We start from the raw sequence: 22,961 nt of genomic DNA on the forward strand, positions 1-22,961 counted from the left end.
ACTACTACTTCAACGTGGTGATAACAAAATGTAAATATAATAATAGGTTTGATTTTAATTTGTAACGTGAGCATGTCTATACAGAAAAAAAAACATACAAATTATAATAATCTTCATAGCTAGTTACTCAAGTGGTTCTAATATTTAGTACAATCTTTTTGAATATGTAGGTACCCCTTATTACCATAAACTGTGTTAACAGTGACCTAAATATTCGTCGTGGCTTGGTATGCTGAGAGGGCAGCACACAATCCTGGTTTCTGTCTTGAAACAACGAATAAAAGAGCTAGAAATGCAAAGACCAAATTCTGTCCTTTTGCACTCAATCACGTCCCTTCCCAACTGTTCGAGAATATCATTCCAGGGCCCCGCCCAGAAGGCCCGGCAGGGACCTGGCCCTGCACATCCAGAGCTTGGGCGGCGCACAGCACCAGCGCCAGCGCCACGACCCGCGTCTTCGCGCGGGGCGGGATACGCACCTGCAGATCCTGGGCGAGCTGGCGATGGAGAGCTGGGAGACCCCTACCTGCAAGCGCTGGCGGCCGCCGCCGCCTCCAGAAAGGGCCAGGTCCTGGAGGTGGGCTTCGGCGCGGCCATGACAGCTACGAAGGTGCAGGAGGCCCACATCGACGCGCACTGGATCGTTGAATGCAACGACGAAGTTTTCCAGCGGCTCCAGGACTGGGCTCAGCGGCCTCCCCGCAAGGTGGTTCCCTTGAAAGGCCTGTGGGAGAAGGTGGCGCCCCACCTGACAGTCACTTCGATGGGATCCTGTACGACACGTACCCGCTGTCTGAGGAGACCTGGCACACACACCAGTTCAACCTCATTAGGGACCATGCCCTTCTGCCTGCTGAAGCCAGGGAGCATCCTCACCTACTGCAACCTCACCTCCTGGGGGAGCTGATGAAGCCCAAGTACTACTCAGACATCACCACCGTGTTCCAAGAGACGCAGGTGTCTGCCCTGCTGAAGGCGGGCTTCAGGCGGAAGAACATCCACACACAGGTCACGACCGACTACCGCTACTACCCCTTCTGGTGGATGATCACGCCCGGTCACCAAGCATTGAGGCCACTGGGCCCACCCGCTCAGCGCCCACAAAGCCCTGGAGACTCCAGGCTTCAGGTACTCCCAACTCCCACGACCCTACTCAGCACCTTAGTGGCCGGGAGTGCAGGCTCTGGCCTCTCAGCCCGAGCCCAGACCCACGCCAGCTGCGTGACATCAGCAAGCTTCCCTGGCCTCTGCAACGGGATTACCACTACCTTCCTTCTAGGGTCCTGAGGGTGAAATAAACACTAACGCTGGGGTTGGCCAATCAAAAAATGTTAAATATATATATATATATAATTTAAATTATATATATAAAATACTGTAATTCCATTAGTTCTCCCCTGTCTTCTAAATCATTACCCTTTCTATAAACATGCAGCTATTTCTCCCATCTTTAGATAGTCCTGTGCTTATGTTGTTTCTCCAACTACAGCACCATTTCTTGACTCTTCATTTTAGCAAAACTTCTTAAAATCGTTGTTATACTCACTTTCACCATTTCAGCTCCCTCTAGACTCTCTTAAATCCACTCTGATTTTCTTGCCCTTCACCACTCCACCAGATCTTCTCTTTTCCAGTTCATTAAAGGACATCCAGTGTTAAACCCAATGGGCAATTCTTAGTTCTCCTTGGAAATTCCTGGTGTTCCTCCCATCTCACTTGCAATACTCTTTCTGAGTGTATTTTCTGGATTTCTTCTCTCCTCTCTGCCTTCTTGATGTTAATCTGTCCCAAAGACTTAGCCTTCCTCTTCTCTCTGTTTACACATTCATTCTGTTGGTGATCTTAATGAGTTTTATGACTTTAAATAAAATTGATATCTTGAGCTCTCCAGCTGAACTTGCTCCTCTAAATGCTAAACTTATTTATTGACTTCCCAATTGAATGGGAAGACATTAGACATCCAATTGAATGCCTAATGTCAAACATGTGTCCTTTCTCCCCCAAACCTGTTTAATTTTTTTTATTATTTTTTATTTATTTTTTTATTTTTTTGTGGTACGCGGGCCTCTCACTGTTGTGGCCTCTCCCGTTGTGGAGCACAGGCTCCAGACGTGCAGGCTCAGCAGCCATGGCTCATGGGCCCAGCCGCTCTGCGGCATGTGGGATCTTCCCGGACCGGGGCACGAACCCGTGTCCGCTGCATCGGCAGGCGGACTCTCAACCACTGCGCCACCAGGGAAGCCCAACCTGTTTAATTTTTAAACTTTCCAGACTCACTTGATGGAAATTCTATCCTTCTAGTTGAGCACCTTGTCTCATCTTGCATATTCAATCTATCATCAAATTCTGTGGCTCCACCTTCACAATATATCCAGAATAAAATCACTTTTCACCAGTTACATTGTCCCCACCCTGGTCCAAGCTATCATTATCTCTCACTTATATTGTTACCAAAACCTAGTAACTGGCTCCTACTTTCCTCCTTACTTCCTTTCAGTCAGCTGTCAACATAGAAGCCAGAAGAATTTTTTTTTTTAATTGTAGTCTAGATCATCTGTCTGCTCAGAACTTCCCAGTAGCTTCTCATCTCATTCAAGGTAAATACCAACATCCTTATTGTGGCACATTAAGGACTTAAATGCTCTGCACCCATTCCTTCTTGTCAGTGACACTGCATCATACAACCTCTGTAAAAGCATAGTCGATGTGAATGGTGCCCCCTGGAGTTGTTCAGTAAATAACTGACAAGGCTACTTGCAGCAGTGCCACCTCTTGACATTATCTCTTGCTACTCTCCCCCTTTGCTAACGCTGCTCCAAAAGCAACTGAATTCTTATTCTTCCTCAAAAATACCTGAGGTTCTTTCAACTCACAACAATGTATGTACTGTCCTTCTGCCTGGAATGATCTTCTCCAAGTTATCTGTATGGCTTAATCTCTTGCAACTTTAGACCTTGTTTCAAAATATTACCTTCTCCATGAATAATCTATTTAATATTGCAACCCATACCCCTTCATTCCTCTCCTTTTCTCTGCTTTATTTTTCCCAGTAGCTCTTAGCCCTTCTAATATAATATACAATTTACCTACTTGTTTTGTGTAATCTTGGTCTCACCCCACTAAAATATAAGCTTCCCTATGGCAGGAATTTCTGTCTGTTTGTTCAATGCTGTATCCTCTGCAACAAATGGCTCCTAGTATGTTATTATACATAATAAATATATATTGAATGATTGTCAATGAAGTGGGACTTCTGGGTACCAAAAGTTAGCAATGAAAATGCTTAATCAACCACATTTTATACAGTGTGAATGAAGACTTGCTTAGTCTTTGTGTTAGTTCTTTTCAAGCAGCTAAGTAGACCTTCAGCAGGGTCAAGAATGTTAAAGGGATGTGTCTCAGTTGCCCAAAATAGCTCTACTTAGAATTGGAAAGTTCACACTATAGAAGAAATACTATTGCTGTGCTATTCCTATTTCAAAAGAAAAATCCATTTGTAACACAGAGCTCTCCAGAGATTTGTCACCATTTACTAGGCTTCAGTCCAAAAAGTGTAAGGACTGACCCAGCCAATTTCCAGGGTCACACAGTCATTGCTTTTATCACTTATGAAAACAGAAGACAATTTCAGTTCCCCAAACACTGTGCAAAATCAATGATCCTAGGATCATTCTCAAAGTTGACAAGTGATTCCACATTGCCCTTATTAAAAGGAAAATTAGATAATGAGATCTGTTTCCTTTAGCACCAGTGTCACTCCATAGAAATTGTATATTTAGGAAGACAAATCAATACTTTAAGTTCAAAAAGTTACTGTTAAGGCTCCCCTGGTGGCGCAGTGGTTGAGAGTCTGCCTGCCGATGCAGGGGACACGGGTTTGTGCCCCGGTCCGAGAAGATCCCACATGCCGCGGAGCGGCTAGGCCCGTAAGCCATGGCCGCTGGGCCTGCGCGTCCGGAGCCTGTGCTCCGCAACGGGAGAGGCCACAGCAGTGAGAGGCCCGCGTACCGCAAAGAAAAAAAAAAAAGTTACTGTTCAATGAACTATCTCTTTACTGCAAGTACATTCATTTATGCAATCATAATTTTAATTTATTTTTCTTTTCTATTTATTAAATTTCTATGATGAATTTAATAAAAAATTTTATTTGCTATTTCCTTTAAAAAATATTTATTCAACACCAACAATGTGCCAGTCATGGTACTAACACTGGGACTATTAAACCATCCTAAATGTATTAGGTCTGGTTTCACAGGCCATATCTCCTGGAGTGTAAACAGAAGGTCATAATAATAGGGAAAACTGCCATTTGTCTGGCTCTTTCTCCTCTCTGTATCAGGACCTCCAACCATTATTCAGGCTACTGTCCAGCTATTTGTGGTAGCTGTAGGAAATATCTCTTATATGTCCATGAGTCCAATCCTCCCAACTCCTAGTTTTCTCCTTTTCTTCTCTGGTTCTCTATGGTGTGCCGGGTCTTCTAAAGAGTATCTACCAATGACTGACCACAGATTGTTCTTTCCACCTCTGCATATGATGCCTGCAGTTCTTTTTGCCCGTATATTAGGACGTGTTTATCCTATGAAGGGGTATTGCTTTACGTGCTGGCACAAAGGTGCTTGCAAGTCATCAGAATTAATCCATTAGAGCAATGTTCTTTCAGTGCAATCCATTCCCCTTCTTTTGTTATAACATGATTTCACCATGGGGTTCACCTGTGACTTTTATTATTTAAACAGACTAGTCTCCTAGTTATTTTCTGTATACACTAGTCATTGATCAACATAGGATTTAACAGTCGTATATATAACGTGATAGTATCTAGCTAAACAAATAGGTGTTTCGCATGTATCAATGAGTTTTCTTGGAGAAATGCTGGGCAGTGCTTTAGCAAACTCTTCTTCTAGTTTTCCTAGTTTCCAACCACTGACATCTCACCTGAACCTCTTAAACCTTTTATACTTATTAGAAAGGGGAAAGACCACTTGTATCAGTCAGATTTCCATGATAGACGCAGAAGCCATTTGGAACTTTTTGAAAGGGAGTTTTTATTCAGCGATCTAAGTGCTTCCAAAAACTTTGGAAGGGCTGATGGAGCAGATTCTAGGCTGTACTCTTCTGGGACTTTGCAGAGCCAGACAGAACTGGTTCCCTAGTGGGGCCACTGCTTTTAAAGCTGCCACTGGAGCTCTGACAGAAGCAATAAGTTTTCACTGCTGCCCTGCAAATGGGCACCAAATACTGCTTCAGAAAAGATCTTACGTACCAGCAACAGGAGCCAGGAGCTGCCAGAATCTGCCCACCTACTTCCTTCTGACATCTATCCTAAGTACTTCTAATTGGCTGAAACTTGTTTGCATCAAAAATGATAGCGGCAGAGTTTGGGAAATGTATAATTTTGTTTTATAACCCCCCCCCAAGTAAAAATAGAGTGGTAGGAGTTCCAATTCAGAACTATTTATTAAAATCAATTCCCTTTTGTCAGTAAAGTGCTTCTAGTCATTAACTTGGAGCAGGGAGAGAGGGTCACAGTAGTAGCAACCTAGTAGAAAGGCAAAAGCAATGAATTTACAGGACTTGGGTATAATTCTAGCTCTGATATTTGTGAACATGAGTAAGTCATTTGCTTTCTCTGAGCCTCAGTTTCCACATTTGATAATCCAGGCCACCTCACAGGGTAATTATGAGGATAATGTTAGACATGAATGTAAAAACACTTCATAACTATCAGGTACTAAGAAATTGCAAGCAGATAGGATCAGTAAGAATGATTAAAGAAAAATTAAATGAGATCATTTCCATTACGTTAGATGTTTGGTGCTAAATATATTTTCTAGTTTTGGAAAAATGATGACCCTGTTTTTATATAGTCTGTAAGTTACCACATTATCTCATTTTCCAATCAACTGGGAATTTCATGTAAATAGGAATGATCAAGTTAAGCTTCCCATAAACATTTGTGATGCTATCTCATATTATGATATCATAGAACTCCTAGATCTTTTCAAAGACATTGTTTTAATAAATAATAAAAGCCACGTTTGAATTAGTTTACTCTGTCATTTACATGTCTAATTTTGTAGTCTCCAATGCTTCCTATATTCACATTAGAAAGTCTTTCAAATTTTTGTGATCTTGTGTAAATATATGTTTAGCTCACTTTTTAGTTTACCAAGTCACTGGGAAGGGTGTTTTAAGCTCTGGACAGTAAAGAATGAAGGTTTCTATAGAAAGCCCCTTGATAACAGAAAAAGAGTTTGACTAGGGAGTTACTTTTCATTTTGTGTTATCGTTTAGATTGAAAAAATATAAACTCATAATTATCTAGTGTGATTTACTATTTTGATTGAGCTCCAGTTGTCAGTGTGATAAGATGACCTTATAAGCAGTAGAACATTAAGCTCCCAGAAATCAATAAATATAATAAAATCCTTTTACTTCCTTCCTACTCACCAAATCAATTGCTTTTTACCTTCTGGTTTCTTCATGAAAGTTCTACAGTTCATTTTACTACCTGTCAAAAGTGAAATGTCTTTTTTTTCTGAAGAGATACAGCTGTTTAATATTTCAATTTTCTCATTTTTTTTTTTTTTAATCTCTTTGCTTCTGGAAGATTCGCACACTTATCTAGTGTTCTGGGCCCAAAATTTGAAATAAAATATTAAACAGTGATAAAAAATGGACACTAACAAAATGATTGGTGAAGGCTATTAGGATTCATACACCGATGATTTTGTTATTCTTCTAGTCATGGGACAAGACAGTTATGAAACCTCGGTATGAATCGCTTGAAAGAGTAATAAGAGTATAACAGATTGTCTTCCCCCTTTTTGTAAATCAGAACCACTTCTCTAAGCAACAGTCATACAAATTCTATTTACCAGACAGAAAGGTTTGAACACCCCTGACCTTAGATTTCTCTCATGAGAAAGTTCATCTGTATCTCATACCCAGTGCATCCACATCTTGGCTACTCTGCGATACTTATCCTCAGAACACTTTGTGACAATTCACTGGGCAACGTGGAACTAACCAGAGATCTAAGGCTTTTTCCAGTACATGCTTCCCAGTGAGTGTCAGGGTAACAGTAGTTGCCTGCTCCCTCTGGTAGTTTCCTAGTAGTTTTGTTACTGGACTTTTCCAACTTCGCTTTATATTGAAAATACAGGCTCCTGGAAGAAGTATTTTTCCTCTGCACACACAAAGAAATGAATTTTCCCCAATACCTAGCCAAAGACTCCAGATCACTTTACAGCATTGATTTCATAATTCAGTCTTTCTACAGTCATTTATTGTAATAGATGTTAGAAAACACATACTCCTAGTGAAAGAGAGGTGAATTTGGCCATACAATGAGGGTCATTCCATAAAAGGAAGAATGAAGGAAACTTGCAAAATATTTAGGGCCCATCTTCTGAACTGAACATGGCGTATGACTTAGGTATTGTAGATATGTGACCCATTCACTACTTGCTTATTATGCCAAACTGAATTCTTTTCCTATGCTGTGTGTCATGTAATAGAAAATATAAATGGCAATTGTCAAGTCAACACTTTTGTGTTCTGTTTATTGATTCAATCAGCCTTCATGTATTACTGTATATTGTCATTTATAACCTCAGTTGATGAGATTCAATTCTATAAGGCATCTTTATAAAGCAGATAAGCATTTAAAGGGAGAAATATAAAGAAGCGGAAATTAGAAGCCTGCAGATCTGTATCGTGTACTTCACAATATAATACCATTCTTCGACAATTTTTTTCATATTCTTGTTTTAAATTTATACCTCTTTTCCTTTAGAGTTGACTGTCTACCCAAGGCAATCATCTCATAGTAAACAGTAGGCTTTATAAAAATAAATTGAGCTGCTAAGACCCAAAACCAATCTTCACTTTTCCTTTACCGTCAGTATCCAAAACATCACTGAATCTTGTGTGGCATTTATCCCCAGGCTTTTAATCTGACCACCAACAATCAAGTTTAGGTACTCATGTGCCCTCTAATCTGTGCCATTGTAATAGCTTCCTAATGCACAGCCTTGATTCATTTCTTCCCCACTTCTAGTTCATCTTAACATGTTGTGGCTATATCCTTCTTCCCAAGACATAGAGCAGATCATGGCCCTCCATGCTCACAGAGCTTCCTGTCTATACTATTCAAATAGAATAAATCCCAATCCCTTAGGTTAACAGTAAAAGCTTATCACATTATGGTTCATACCTACCTTTCTGGTTGTCTTCAACATCATAGACACACACACACACACACACACACACACACACCCCACATTGGGCTATTCTGTCTTCCATATTTGGGTACTTACTCAAGTGGCACCTTTTTTTTTTTGTATCTGTCTGAGAAAGGGCCATATCTTCTTCCTATCTTCCCCCCAAACCTTCTATTTTCAAACTTCAGAGTTGATCTTAGCTACACACCACATGCCCAAAGTATTTACTATGTCTATCATAGGATTATAAAACTTGACCCTATTAGTTTTTATATTTCTCATCATTAGCATAGATGTTTGTGGAAACAATTTTAATTGAATTCAATTGACCACACTCCATATGATGTTGTTCTGGCTTTCTTTTAGGAACATGGAATACCTGTCAACATGGGCTATGCTGTGGCACCACACCACTCAGGGGTCTACCCAGTTCATATTCAGCTGTATGCAGCTTGGAAGAAGGTCTGGGGTATTCAGGTCACCAGCACTGAAGAGTATCCACATTTGAAACCTGCACGGTACCGAAAGGGCTTCATTCACGATAGCATCATGGTGAGCATATACTGCTGTGTGTATTGAAGGTTCTTAGTATCTACATGTGGTATGAAGACAAAATCTAACTTCAGAAATCTTTTACATGAGTATCATAAATCCCTTGCCTACCATGGTGGGCACACATTAATACATTGCTTACCCATAGACTTGCTTCTTAAGCTGTGAGGTAGTTTTGGCAAATTCAAGGCAAAGCTCAAAATATTGGAAACAAGCTTCATATAGGTCATCCACTGCAGTTTCTGGATTAAAGTTTTGTCTAGGGACCTTATACTTCTGGGGAGTTTCTCCATGTCTATTGAACACCTCTCAAGTCACTACACCATCAACAGACAGAATCCAACAAATAGCATCTGAAAGCTAAATTTATCTACTCAGTTTATTTTGGCTTTCAGACACTCAAGAATCTTAAGATAGCATTTTTCATTGTTCTTTTTCTTGCATACTATGAAAACAAAGGTATATATTTTCTTTTCAGATAAATTAACTGAAAAAATCATAATCTGATGTAAGAATGATATGCTTCTATAAATGAGAATAAAACCAAGTGAATATTAGATGGGAATTTATAATTATTCATTGGAATGAAAAAAATCCTATTTTTTACTTTGAGATAAAATAGTTCATTTTAAAACTTCCATCCCCACGTCCAGTGCCTTAGGTCATGTTCTCATCATCAGTTGCCAAGATCATAGGAAAGGTTTACAAACTGTTCTCCCTCCTTTAAAGATTTACATCTTTTCAGTCCATTGTTCAGATTGCTATTAGAATTATCTACCTGTCTGTCTGTCTATCTAATAATTATCTAAAACCAAAGAAAAAGTAATAGCACATATGTTAACCAGAGCTAATACTCAATATTCTTTAATCATAAAACTTTAATATTTTATTGTAAATTGGTACTAGAAGACGTAAGGAAGCCTTGGATTTAAATGGAGCTATTGATAATGCAAATAATAATATATGGTGTCCATAGAAATCAAGGCGATATAAAAAGTATTACTCTGATATAATTGCAAAGCAAAGTGAAAGCAGTTTTCTTAACTGAGTAACATGACCATTTGTTATATTATTAAATAAAAACATTCCTTTAAACCAATACTGCACACATTCATTTACCTTGAATTTAATACAAACTGTTATGAAAATTAAGCAAAGAATAAATAAAATTATAGCTATTCTGTGCAATTGGATGCATTTTTCCATTAGATTATAAATAGTTTATTATTCAAAATAAGTTTTGGAATAAAATTACTTATTTGCTTTCTCTGCTGAACATTCAGATGTACAACAGAATTAACCACAGAATATGCAGGAAGCAATCATTAGATGATCTGACTACTACTGTGATTAAAATTTTAATTCAGAGTAGTAAAAACAAAACAAAGTAAAGGTGGCGAGGGTGATGAAAACTCATTGTTTTGAATCCCAGAACCTGAGGACCATGTAAAACTGTATTTCAGAAACAAGGAGAGTAATGGTCTAATACCATGAAAAATGCAACCCTGGAGAATCTCTATATTTGAATTAAATCAACCCTAAGAAGACTTTTATTTTTTACCATTTCTTTAACATAACTCAGATGATGAGTGAGATTTATAGGCATGAATGAAAATGCTTTAACCTATATGTCCTATAGCAGGGGTCACCAACCCCGCGGCTGCAAACCGGTACCGGTCCACGGCCTGTTAGGAGCCGGGCTGCGCAACAGGAGGTGAGCGGTGGGTGAGCAAGTGAAGCTTCATCTGTCGCTCCCCATGGCTCCCCATGGCTCCCCATTGCTCACATTACCTCCTGAACCATCCCCCTCCATAGCTCGTGTTACTGCCTGAACACCCCGCACCCCAATCTGTGGAAAATTTCTCTTCCATGAAACCCATCCCTAGTGCCAGAAAGGTTGGGGACTGCTGTCCTATAGCTTTTATTTAGCAAGTCTCTTAATATGTGCATAATTACACCAACATCAACTCTTGATTACATTAAGATTTTGGCTTTATCAGTTAAGGAACTGCAATAGGAATGAAATTCGCAGACTCTGAAGTCATGACACAGTGATGGAGCTTTTAATTAAGTCGTGTCGATGTGCTGCTTTTTCTTTTTCCTCAGGTCCTCCCTCGACAGACCTGTGGGTTGTTCACACACACTATTTTCTACAAAGAGTATCCAGGAGGCCCCCAAGAATTGGATAAAAGTATCAGAGGAGGTGAACTTTTCCTCACAATCCTTCTAAACCCAGTACGTATTCTATTTATGCTTTTTACCGTAACATCAGAACTTTCAAATATATGTTTCGTTTTGTTTCTATTGTCAACACTCTCACAAGAATAGTTGGTAAATACTAGAGAGAAATTAGACTAAATCTTCAAATATTCAATTCCCTTTATAATCGTCAATCAAGAAAAACACAGATGTGTTAAGATTCGTATGTTGAATATAACAGTTAAATGTAAGATATCTCAATGTTGTCTCCTATACTTGAATTGTAGTAAAGACATATATACAGTTCTATAACCACAAATTAACATTCAGAATATTGTGGTGCATACTTTGTCTATAAGTTGAATTTGCTCCTAGCTCAAGGTATTAGTAGACATACATTTCAGTCTCTAAAAATGATCACGATGCAAAACTGCATTGAAAATACATAGCTATGCATTATTTTTGTATAGTAGGGTCATCTGAGGCCTGTTTTTAAAATCTCTATTAATTTTATTTGGAATCAAAGCTAGAGAATTTGTCCCTTTCGATTGTGCCCTTTCATCTTTCAAAGTTTTGCAATTTTATTTCCAGTTATATGTGGAAAAGTATAGCAGTGTGGGAATATATTATCATTAGATAATGTTGAGATTATTTCAGCTTTCTCAATTTTTTCCCATAAAGATTCCATTTCTGAGGCCTTAAAGAGGCATGTCCTTTTTTACATCCCACTGCACCAATAAAAAATATGAAATAGTGAGTTGCATGCTATGTCCACCTTGTTTAGTATAAGAAATTTTCATACTCAGGGAAAATGATTCATGCTTTAAACAAAACTATAGCTCAGTTGTCTGTGGCAAAGCTCCAGGTATGTTTTAAACAAATTATTTAGATAATTTATATATGATGTTTTTAATTCCTGAAGAAATTAATAAAAACCTACCTTGTGTAAAGATGAAAACTTTTAAATTGGATTGGAGGGATAGGGAAGTGGGGGGCAAAAATGCTTCACATGAGTGTGGGTAATCAACAACCTCCTCAAACTGCAGAACTATTAAAAACAAAACAAAACGGTCTGTTGTGTTGGGGTACCACTAAACTGGGGAACAGATTGGATGCTCTATGATCTTAGCAAGAAACTCTATTTCTCAGAGCTTGCTTGCTCTCCTGTAAAACAAGCTTGTTGAACTGGACAGTCTTCAATGTTCCTCAAAAGTATTCCTTTTGGATATTCCATTTTTTGTGTATAATTCAAATTCATTGAGACTTAAAAGAATCAAAAACGTTACAAAAATATTTTTTGGAAATTGAGGTATACATGTGAATGTTAATTCAAGCAAATGTGGGAAATCTTTCTCTTTAACCCTTCCCTCACTAATTGAGAATTTGATCTCCATAGAGGCAACGGCCACATCTTCATACCGTTTTCACTCTGGAGCTACACTCCCAACCCCAAATCTGCTCTGGTCACCTACTCAGGGGAAGAGATAAGCATCACAACACTGATGATTGCCCCCCCTAAACCTCTTGCTTCCCAGGTCTGATTGTTACTGATATTTACTACCTGGGTGCCCATCTGACTACTTGTCGTTAAAGAGATGGATTTATAACTGTTTTTTTGTTTTTTGGGTTTTTTTGTGGTACGCAGGCCTCTCACTGTTGTGGCCTCTCCCGTTGTGGAGCACAGGCTCTGGACACGCAGGCTCAGCGGCCATGGCGCACGGGCCCAGCTGCTCCGTGGCATGTGGGATCTTCCCGGACCGGGGCACGAACCCGTGCCCCTGCATCGGCAGGAGGACTCTCAACCACTGCGCCACCAGGGAAGCCCTATAACTGTTTTTAAAATTTTTGAATTCAGTACTCTTTATAAAACATCATTCAGAGACTAATAGTTGGCCCCTTAAATAAGATGAAAGACTCTTTGGCATTTCTATCTTTAGCACTTGTTGTGAACTAGCAAAATAACACTAACCTCACGTAAAAAGCTTACCATTGCCACACAGATTTATTTTAACTGCAGAGTAATAGAACGGTGGAAGAGGAGAGTTTTCAGGAGACTTCTAGAGTCCAATCACAAACTGCAGTTACTTTATCATTGTGAATTGATGGTGATCTTAAAGTAGGATCCATGAGTAAATGAGAGAGACCCAGATAGACACAGAAAAAAAGCAATGCTACAGGTAGTCAATAGTGTGGATAATATAGGACATTCTATGTATGGCGATATGAGCCTGGATCAGACAAATAATGGTCCACAAAGATATGGGAGAAAGGAATAATGTTTCTCAAAACATGAACAGCGTAGCCATAGGCAATCCAGGTAGATGGTACTCAGCTCTCTATGGAGACAGGCTGCAAGCAGCATCTGACAGAACCCAGATCAAAACAGGGCTTAGTTCTAGAGCTGCATACACAGAAGTTACCAGATGTATTAGTCAGGGTTCTCCAGAGAAACAGAACCAAGAGGATGAGTGGGAGAAGAGATTTATTATAAGGAATTTGCTTATGTGTTTATGGAGGTTGACAAGTCTCAAAATCTATAGTCGACAAGCTAGAGTCCCAAGAGAGCTGATAGTGTAGTTCTAGTAGAAGTTCTATGGCTTGAGAAACAGGAGACCTAATGGTATAGTTCCAGTCCAAAAGCTGGCAGGATTGAGACCCAGGAAGAGCCAATGTTTCAGTTCAAGTTCGAAGGCAGGAAAAAAACAACAACAACAAACAAAAAAACCCCAAAAAGCAACCATCTTGTTCAAAGGCAATCAGGCAGGAGGAGTTCCTTTTTACTCACAAGAGAGTGAGACTCTTTGTTCTATTTGGCCTCAACTGATTGGATGAGGCCCATCCACATTAGGGAGGGCAATCTGCTTTACTCAGTTGATCAATTCTGTTGTTAATCTCATCCAAAAGCATCCTCACAGGCACACCCAGAATAATGTTTGAGCAAATATCTGAGTAACCTGTGGTCCAGTTGAGTTGAGACATGAAATTAACTATCATTTCTAATGAGGAACTTAAGATGGGAGCAGACTAGAAGTAAGTGAAATGAAAAGGGGAGCACAGAAAGAGGGGAAGAAGTGATGAATGAAGTAAAGATAATGTAAGCTTGGAATTTTTTGTACGTGTGTCCTATTGTGAATAGAGAGGCATCACAGATGATGGGCTATGATCAATAGTCACTTCACCGATGTGGAAAAAAAGAAGTATTGAGGCTGCTTGATTAATTATTATTTTAAGTTATATGGTTCCAGCAAGGCTGGCAAAGATGGAGTCTGCAGGAAGAGAATGAGGAAAGAAGAAAACAAAAAATAATACTGATACACAGCCTTCTCCTCTGGTCTATTCTTTTTCTCTAGTCATCACTTAATTCTTTGTCAGAATAAAGAGTATCTCATTATTCTTTCACCAAAACCATGCTGAAGAAAAAAATCTATAAATTAATTGATGTGAAGGTATGTTTTCAACATTAACTAATTAATATGCTAACTCTAAAGAATATTTGTATTCTAACAGAGCCTATTCCCGAATGAGAGGTCTATGATTGTATTAATTTAGGTATCAAAGTTCCTTGGGGAAATATGATTTTAGTAAAAAGCATTCAACATCCATGAAATCATAAAGAAAGATGACTGACCACCTCTTCTACCTAGGAAAATTGATGTCTGTGAGGGCTTATAAGTAGGATAAGTGATCATAGTGTTAGCATAAACTCTAAAGATTTAAGGCCATTCTAACTTTATTTCATTTTTTCAATAATGATCTATACTTTCACATCATGAAAATACTGTAGACATCCTATATTATAACACCTCTCCTGCATGGTGATTTTCTCCTCTGATTTGTAAATGATCCATAGAATTTTGTCCTTTTACTTTTTGGTTTTCAGTATGTTAATGAATGGATGAATAACGATATAGATAGCATGACACAAAGCTGGCAGTGACGGTAATTACACCAGATGATAATATTAATACCCAGTTATACTTAGCAAATTGGAGTGATAGACAAAATCTAGCAAGATGAAATTTAACAGGGAATAATGAAAAGCCCCCAAATTACTTTCAAACAAAATAGTGTATAATGCCAGCATTATATAAGGATAAATATTATATAAAGATAGAGTAAATCTGCCAGAAAATTGTATGGGCTGCATCATGTCCTATTCAATTCCTTGTCATCGAAGTTGTCTAAACAGAAATTTTATAGGAATGTGAAATCTCTTACTTTTAATCTGACGCTAAGACTGTGATTCTGTTCTTATCCAGTTAGACGTGGGGTATATCTTTTTCACTGTAAAATATGAAGTAGGTTTAATTTTATGTATTACAGACCAGCATTATATATTTAGTTTTAGTCTATGATTATAAGGTCAGAGAAAAAAGGGAAATGGTAACTTATCAACATGTATAAGAACTAAAAAATGAGATAAAAATGGGAAGATATTCAGTGGTAGATGTATTGAGGGAAGTAGAAGAGAAAAAATTTTCTATCATCAATATACTGAAAGAAATATTAGTGCCAGATTTAGCAGACCATTTTGAACTGGTTGGTAGTTTCTAGATTCATTTGTATGCAAGCATCCTATGAGTCTAATAAAAGCTGGAAAAGGTATGTGAGGGAATATCCTGGAATTTCCCCCTCTAGAGTACTTTAAAAGAGAATCAATGACTATATAGTTCTTTCTTATTGCCTTGGGAGTTCATCTACCTAAAGGAAGGGGACTGGATTAAATAATGTTGAAAAGTTCCACATATTTTTTTTCTGGTTCATAACTTCCACAACTCTGCTCTGAAGTCAAAAAGGCATGAACCACACCAAGACCAGCATAGCCTCTTTCCCTGTCCAGCTTCCAATTTAGGAATTCACATTATTTTGTGTCACCCCCTCCCCCCACTTAGAATAGACCTGTATCCTTTCTGTGTTCAAAAGTCTCTGATATTTTTTCTTTATGCATTTTCAATAGTTTTTTAAAGTTAATTTTGACTCTAGCTGCTATCTTGTTCTCATAGTTTGACACATTTTAAAATATGTCATTATTTCTAATATATCATAAAGCAGAAAATGCAAATTGAAATATATTTTTACATCTTGACTCACATATGAACTCCTAATACTGTTGCATGTTAGATTTTTTGATTCAGAAAACTGCAAGAAATGGGGTTTCTTGATTTCCTTAGATACCAACTTGTTTTGCCCAAATGAATATAAAAATTGAAAATTAAATGATATTAGGGCTGTTTGAATGACATTTCAAAAGAAGAGCTAGACATCTGTCCACTTAGCATTCAGGTAACTTCCTCATTTTTTTTTTAGATTCTATCTTGACCTCATCACATATTGATATTTGCCTGTACTGTTCCACACTTGTCAAATACTAACATGTATTTCCCTAGTGCCAAATTCTTCTTGTATTTTCAATATAGTCTTTGTACAGATAGGAAGAAAGATAATTTAATCATGTATGAGGTGAAACAGCTTACACCAGATAACCCACCATCATTCAAATTGAGACCCTACCCTATAAAATATGCAGCAACTGGCAATAGTAAGGAAGTCTGGAGTCTTATCAGATGGTGTCACTAGTAACTATAAAACCTTGAAATGAATATGCCTTACCGGATTTAATTTTTTTTCTAGCTCATTTTAATTTTGTGCTACACAAAGAACAGTATGAAGATAGAATTTTCTAAGTTTTCTTACATATATATCTAAAGATGCTCCGATTCTAGAGTGCTTTAAAATGGCAGTACTGTAACCAGGAAGTCTACATTGTCCAAAGTTCAGAGCAGTGCCTAGACTCATTAACCTTTGTCTGTTCTTTGGCCAGTTGCAAATTCAGGTGAACAAAAAATATGTGCCTGAAACAGCAGTGTACTTGAAACTGACAGTAGAGTATAATGGAACCGCAATGATATACTTCCCCATGTGCTGTCTCCTGAAACTTCATACACTTAGGCTGGTTAATGAGCTTTCCTTTCTCATGTATATCAATCTCCAAAATCATGGAATCTAATAGCAGGTCAGTACATTATGGATTAGAGCTGGCTTTTCAGACAGATTAGAGAAAAGGCAGCTGCAAGGCGTAGGAAAACATCAACATGAAATAACCTGAACCAAACTTTAATTTCTTTTTCATGCTTAAATAATATGGAAGTAGATATGTAAGATAATTCACAGAAACATATTTTATGTGCGGTGCAGCAAAATAAAATGCAAGAAACATCCCGAGTCCTTTTCAGAGAAGATTAAAAAGAATTACAGATTACTGATATTCAAAGCCCCCAAATATTCTTTGACGATTTTGATTTTGATTTTCTATAAATGCTGCACTTTATAGAAGATTGTAACAATCAGATAATATTTCATGTAGAACAAAACAAATATATATTCCACCAAAATATACTTCTTTATAAAATAATATATTAATATTTCTAACTCAGGGTCACGGGGGATATTGACACATGTTCCAGCAGTGTTTATTAGAAAAACAATAATAAATTAACTTCCAACTGCTCTACTACAGTTAAATGTGCCTCTCTTATCTGTGCAGGGACTTTGAAGCAATTAATGTTATTGGGAGCTCTGAGGCTTAGAGCCTGGGAGAACAGCCACCAACTGTGAGAAGAATGAACCCCTGTAGAATATATAGATTGTGGAAAATTGTATTTCCACTCACTGAAAAACCTACAGTCACCTCTTTTTTGCCCTTTATCTGTTTTTTGAGTTTTGGGGGGTTTGGGGTTTTTTTTTTTTCTGTTTTTTACTTTTCTTAAAGATTTGCAAGACTAACCTTTACAAAAGGACATGAATCACCACTTCTGCAGTGATTCACACTCTCAGCAGGGATACTGTAGAATATGGAGTCAGCTAAGATCCATGGCCTCAGTACAGATGATATTTTTTTCTGTCCACACTGAAAATCAGGATCAGAGTTATTATAAGGTTTTAGAGAATGAGGAGAAAATTTTGCTTTCTCCTGATTTGGGGGTAGTGCATGTTTTGTATGATTTCCCACAGTTGGATTTACTTAGCAATTAATAGCTCAGAATATAAAGTGCACCACCACAAAAGAACAGAATCTTTTGTCTCCTAAACCTGAACTCTGTCTTCTTGCCAAATGAGAGAAAGGTTGCTATTATTGTACAGACATGCATCTTTCTAAAGCAATGGTGGCTACAGGTCCTGATGGAATACAATTTACATTCCTCTATACTTCTAGACCATGAACAAATCCATAAAATTGCGTTGTTTTTTTCAATTTTGTTTCCCTAGAAAAATAAATGAAAGCAGCAATATTTTACTGGGGAAGTCTATTTCATCTTGTGTAACTGGGTAATTTAGTTTTCCCAAAGCATGTCATGAAAGGTAGTGGAATAGCTCTTTAGCATAAATAAATTTTCAACAGCAAAAAATACAACCTCCTGTTTATGTAGTTGTTAGTCAATAGATAAACCTTTTATTCCTCTCTGTTTTGACGCTTACAGTATATAAATATTAGGCGCATAATGCTCACGACGATTAGGGATAGTTTGGAAGGAAAATCAGTGAATTCATGATTGTTAAAAACACAAAAGCATCTCTGTAGTAGTCTTTATATGATTTAGTGGCTGGTGAGATAGTAAGGAATTAGGGGGTTCGGTGGGCGCCCACAAAATTAATATTGATATGTGTGCTTTTTTTGGCTTGTGAGTATTCACCCACCATAGTGTTCAAAATGGTTGATTTTATTCTCTCTTCCACAAATTATATAACACCTGGATATATATGCAATATATATGGTTTCTCTCTTTCTCATTTATTTATTTATTTTTAAATCTTAAAGTGCATTGAAGCAGAAAGGCCTCTTTGGATCACTTTACTTTATTTCATCTCGGTTTTTCCTACTTCATTTTCCTCTGACTGCTCCTCAGAGTAAGATATTGTGAAAATAAAAATGTGCGTTCTTTTCTAAAACATGTTGATATTTTCACATTTTTGTATTTTAAGAGCCCAAATTATTTTGTCTTAGTTTTTCCATTAGTGGCTTAATGGAAAACTTAATGCTGATATGATAAGGAGTATTTATAAATATTAAACTTGCTGGTACCCATTGAGGAATTAAAAAGTCTTATAATTTCCATCCATACAGTCTTGTCCACAGATGTCCAAAGGGGTCTATCACTCAAGTTAGCTTGAGTTGATATTTGTTAAATTTTTCTTTGAGATTCATAAAATCTCAAACGTAAAAATTGTTGACAAAAATAATTGGGAGTCTGGTGTTTAATTCATAATGAATTGTTAGAATGCCATCAATGGTATTTGTATCTCAGTCGTTTTATTTTTGTTTATTTGATGTTTTTTTTTCAAGGAGATCTTCTTGATGTGTTCACTATAAAGTAGTTCTATTGTATGGATGTTCATGTGTGTGTATAACCCCTTCAAGGAAGGCTTCGGAATCCTGTCCAGAGGAGTTGATATTTGAACTGAGCATTGTAGGGACTTATCAGACAAATGAGGTAGTGTGGTGGGGAATGTGAGTTTGCAGTAGGAGAGGGAAGAGCTGCAGAATGTTACAGAGGCTAAAACGACCGTGGCAAGTTTGGGAACTGTAGATGTTTGCATTTCACAGGAGTACAAAATGAAGATAAGAGTGGGTAAATAAAATTATGAAAGGTTTTGTATGACATGTTGACAGTTTGAATGCTATTATTCTATTGTGAAGAGGGAAGGAATTTAAACAAGGGAGTGATAGATAGACCCAAATAATAATTGTTATTTGTAATTCTAGCTGACAGGTCTGGGCCTTCCTACACACTCCTTCTTATGCCTATAGGACTTTTCTATTCCCACTGCTCTTGACTCGACCTTACTATTTTCCCTCAGATTTTACCTCTAATTTCTTTTGCTCACCTGGGTCCCCTCACAGGCTTAGGTCAGCTCTCACTGCTGTATGTTCACACAGAGCCACATGCATAATACTGTTCACAGTGGTGTCTTTATGTTTAGTGAATGTTGTCTCCCTCACCTGGGCTACATGCATACCCTGGAACATAGTATTGCCTCAGTAGGTACTTGTTCAATTAGACAGTAAATAAAAATTATAGCATCAGAACTGTATGTGTCTACCTCATGCCATTTCACATGGTTTGTTAACTTTGTATCAGAAGAAAAGGGAAAGGAAAGGAGAAGGAAGGAATGAAAAAGGGGGTGGGGAGAGGAAATAAAGGAGAGGGGAAATATAAAAGGAAAGGAAGAAAAAAGAGGAGAAGAAGGGAGTTAAGGATGGAAAGAAAGAAGGAAAACGGGAAGCCATTTCTTCCTCTTTTCATAAAATCAGTTGGGCAGCAGGAATGTAACTGTATTGTCTACTAACCAAACTCAGAAAATCTTGTTTTATTTTATTTTTCCTGGCTGGCTAAATACTGAAGAAAAAGTCCTATGATTTCTCTGTGCCTCAGAATTTCTCTGTCCATAAAATGGGGAAAATAAGGTTGGTTCCCTTACAGTTTTACACAGATAGTGTGAGACGTAGCGAAAAGCAAGTGCTTTGATTTTTCAGAGAAAATGAATATAATTTGGACATAATTCTTATTGGAAAAAGTAGAAGTATATATCACTTTTATTATCAATGATATCTGAGGTGTGTTAGCAACCCATAAACCGTGGTTTTATTTACAGTTTGAATTTTGCTTGATTGTTTCTCCCTGCTAGAACACATAAATCATGTGATAAACACAGTCTCCTTTACAAAGGTATTTATTTCATTGTAAGTTTTGCTTCTGAAAACGTTTTTGGTTGTCACCTTATTGTGCTTTCTGAGCTATATTTAAATGATAAAATTTCTACCATTATTCTTTATTCCGGTGAAACAAACTGAGTCATTGAACCCAGTGCTTGCTTGGTCGGTCAAGACTGCTTTTTTTTGGTGGGGGGGGCGGGTGCGCGGACTTCTCACTGTTGTGGCCTCTCCCGTTGCGGAGCACAGGCTCTGGACGCGCAGGCTCAGCGGCCATGGCTCACGGGCCCAGCCGCTCTGCAGCATGTGGGATCTTCCCGGACCGGGGCACGAACCCGTGTCCCCTGCATCGGCAGGCGGACTCTCAACCACTGCGCCACCAGGGAAGCCCAAGACTGCTTTTTTAATTTGATTTTGTTGTCTACCAAAGTACCTCAGATGTTTTTGCCAAAGGTTTTTGTTTTTGTTGTTAGTGTTGCTGATTTTGAGGCCTTTTATCTATTTTTTGTTTTATATTAATAGAGAGTTTTTCTGGAAACACTAGGTCCATACTTTGTAATACTTTATGGTTAACACTGACTGTAGTGCTCAAATGAGAGGTGAGTAGAATTATTGCAGTCTCTGTGTTTAGTACACAAAATTAATGACATGAAAAATGGAAGACCTTCCTAAATAAAACATAATTACAGATAATTTAGATGAATGAGTTGAACTTACTAGAAATAAGAAAACCCAACCCCACAAGCCAAATAGAAAACTCTAGGCTGATTTTCATGATGTATCACAAGGGGAAAGATACTCTTCATGTCAGCCAGCCTTGATCCTATAGATCTGTCTCCACTGGACTTCACATCTAACAGAACAGTCAGTGTTCAATTACCTCTCTGTGATAACATTAACTACAACTAGAGAGGGAGCCAACAGATTTACAAGTAAAGTAAGGTCATGTTTTTGTGAACAGAATTCATGGTGACTGCTAGCCTCCTTTAGCACTGTATGAAAATTACTAGCTTAAACAATGTAAAAGGTAAGATTTCAAGCATGAAGTGTTTCCCTGATTTATAGTTGTCACTTTTAACACAATTTAAGGTATCCAATAATGCCATTCAAAACATAAAGTGTAAGTAGCAGAATTGTGCTCCTTCTTTTTTATTTTTTTTCCTTAATACTTATAAGCTAGGTATTATTATTATTTTTTAACATCTTTATTGGAGTATAATTACTTTACAATGGTGTGTTAGTTTCTGCTTTAGAGCAAAGTGAATCAGCTATACATATACATATATCCCCATATCTCCTCCCTCTTGCATCTCCCTCCCACCCTCCCTATCTCACCCCTCTAGGTGGACACAAACCACTGAGCTGATTTCCCTGTGCTATGTGGCTGCTTCCCACTAGCTATCTGTTTTACATTTGGTAGTGTATGTATGTCCATGCCACTCTCTCACTTCATCCCAGCTTACCCTTCACCTTCCCCATGTCCTCAATTCCATTTTTTACCCTGCATCTTTATTCCTGTCCTGCCCCTAAGTTCTTCAGAACCTTTTTTTTTTCTTTTAGATTCCATATATATGTGTTAGCATACGATATTTGTTTTTCTCTTTCTGACTTACTTCACTCTGTATAACAGTCTCTAGGTCCATCCACCTCACTACAAATAACTCAATTTCATTTCTTTTTATGGCTGAGTAATATTCCATTGTATATATGTGCCACATCTTCTTTATCCATTCATGTGTTAATGGATACTTAGGTTGCTTCCATGTCCTGGCTATTGTAAATAGAGCTGCAAAAGAACAAAAAATTTCACAATTTGTATGGAAACACAGAAGACGCCAAATAGCCAAGGCAACTTTGAGAAAGAAAAATGAAGCTGGAGGAATCAGGCTTCCAGACTTCAGACTATACTACAAAGTTACAATAACCAAGACAGTATGGTACTGGCACAAAAACAGAAATATAGATCAATGGAACAGGATAGAAAGCCCAGAGATAAACCCACACACATATGGTCACCTTATTTTTGATAAAGGAGGCAAGAATATACAATGGAGAAAAGACAGCCTCTTCAATAAGTGGTGCTGGGAAAGCTGGACAGCTACATGTAAAAGAATGAAATTAGAACACTCCTTAACACCATACACAAAAATAAACTCAAAATGGATTAAAGACCTAAATGTAAGGCCAGACACCATCAAACTCTTAGAGGAAAACATAGGCAGAACACTCTATGACATAAATCATAACAAGCTCCTTTTTGACCCACCTCCTAG

General features: G+C 37.8%; 1 protein-coding gene and 1 pseudogene across 2 annotated transcripts in view; both read left to right on the forward strand.

The window, feature by feature from the left end:
* The window catches only part of LOC309961292 (bifunctional heparan sulfate N-deacetylase/N-sulfotransferase 4), a gene marked incomplete at both ends in the record, with an annotated part of 246,085 nt that overhangs the window by 123,883 nt on the left and 99,241 nt on the right, over positions 1-22,961 (forward strand). Inside the window, 2 exons of the mRNA XM_082838393.1 lie at positions 8,595-8,780; positions 10,887-11,015. Of these exons, the coding sequence (XP_082694519.1) occupies positions 8,595-8,780; positions 10,887-11,015 (315 nt within the window). The remainder of the gene's footprint in view (positions 1-8,594; positions 8,781-10,886; positions 11,016-22,961) is intronic.
* On the forward strand, positions 477-1,287 carry LOC309960709 (guanidinoacetate N-methyltransferase-like; annotated as a pseudogene). The gene has a single exon. The product of its transcript is annotated as a guanidinoacetate N-methyltransferase-like (transcript).

The sequence above is a fragment of the Leucopleurus acutus genome (genome assembly GCF_964270905.1).
Source record: "Leucopleurus acutus genome assembly, chromosome: 4".
In the NCBI taxonomy this organism is placed as follows: Eukaryota; Metazoa; Chordata; class Mammalia; order Artiodactyla; family Delphinidae; genus Leucopleurus; species Leucopleurus acutus.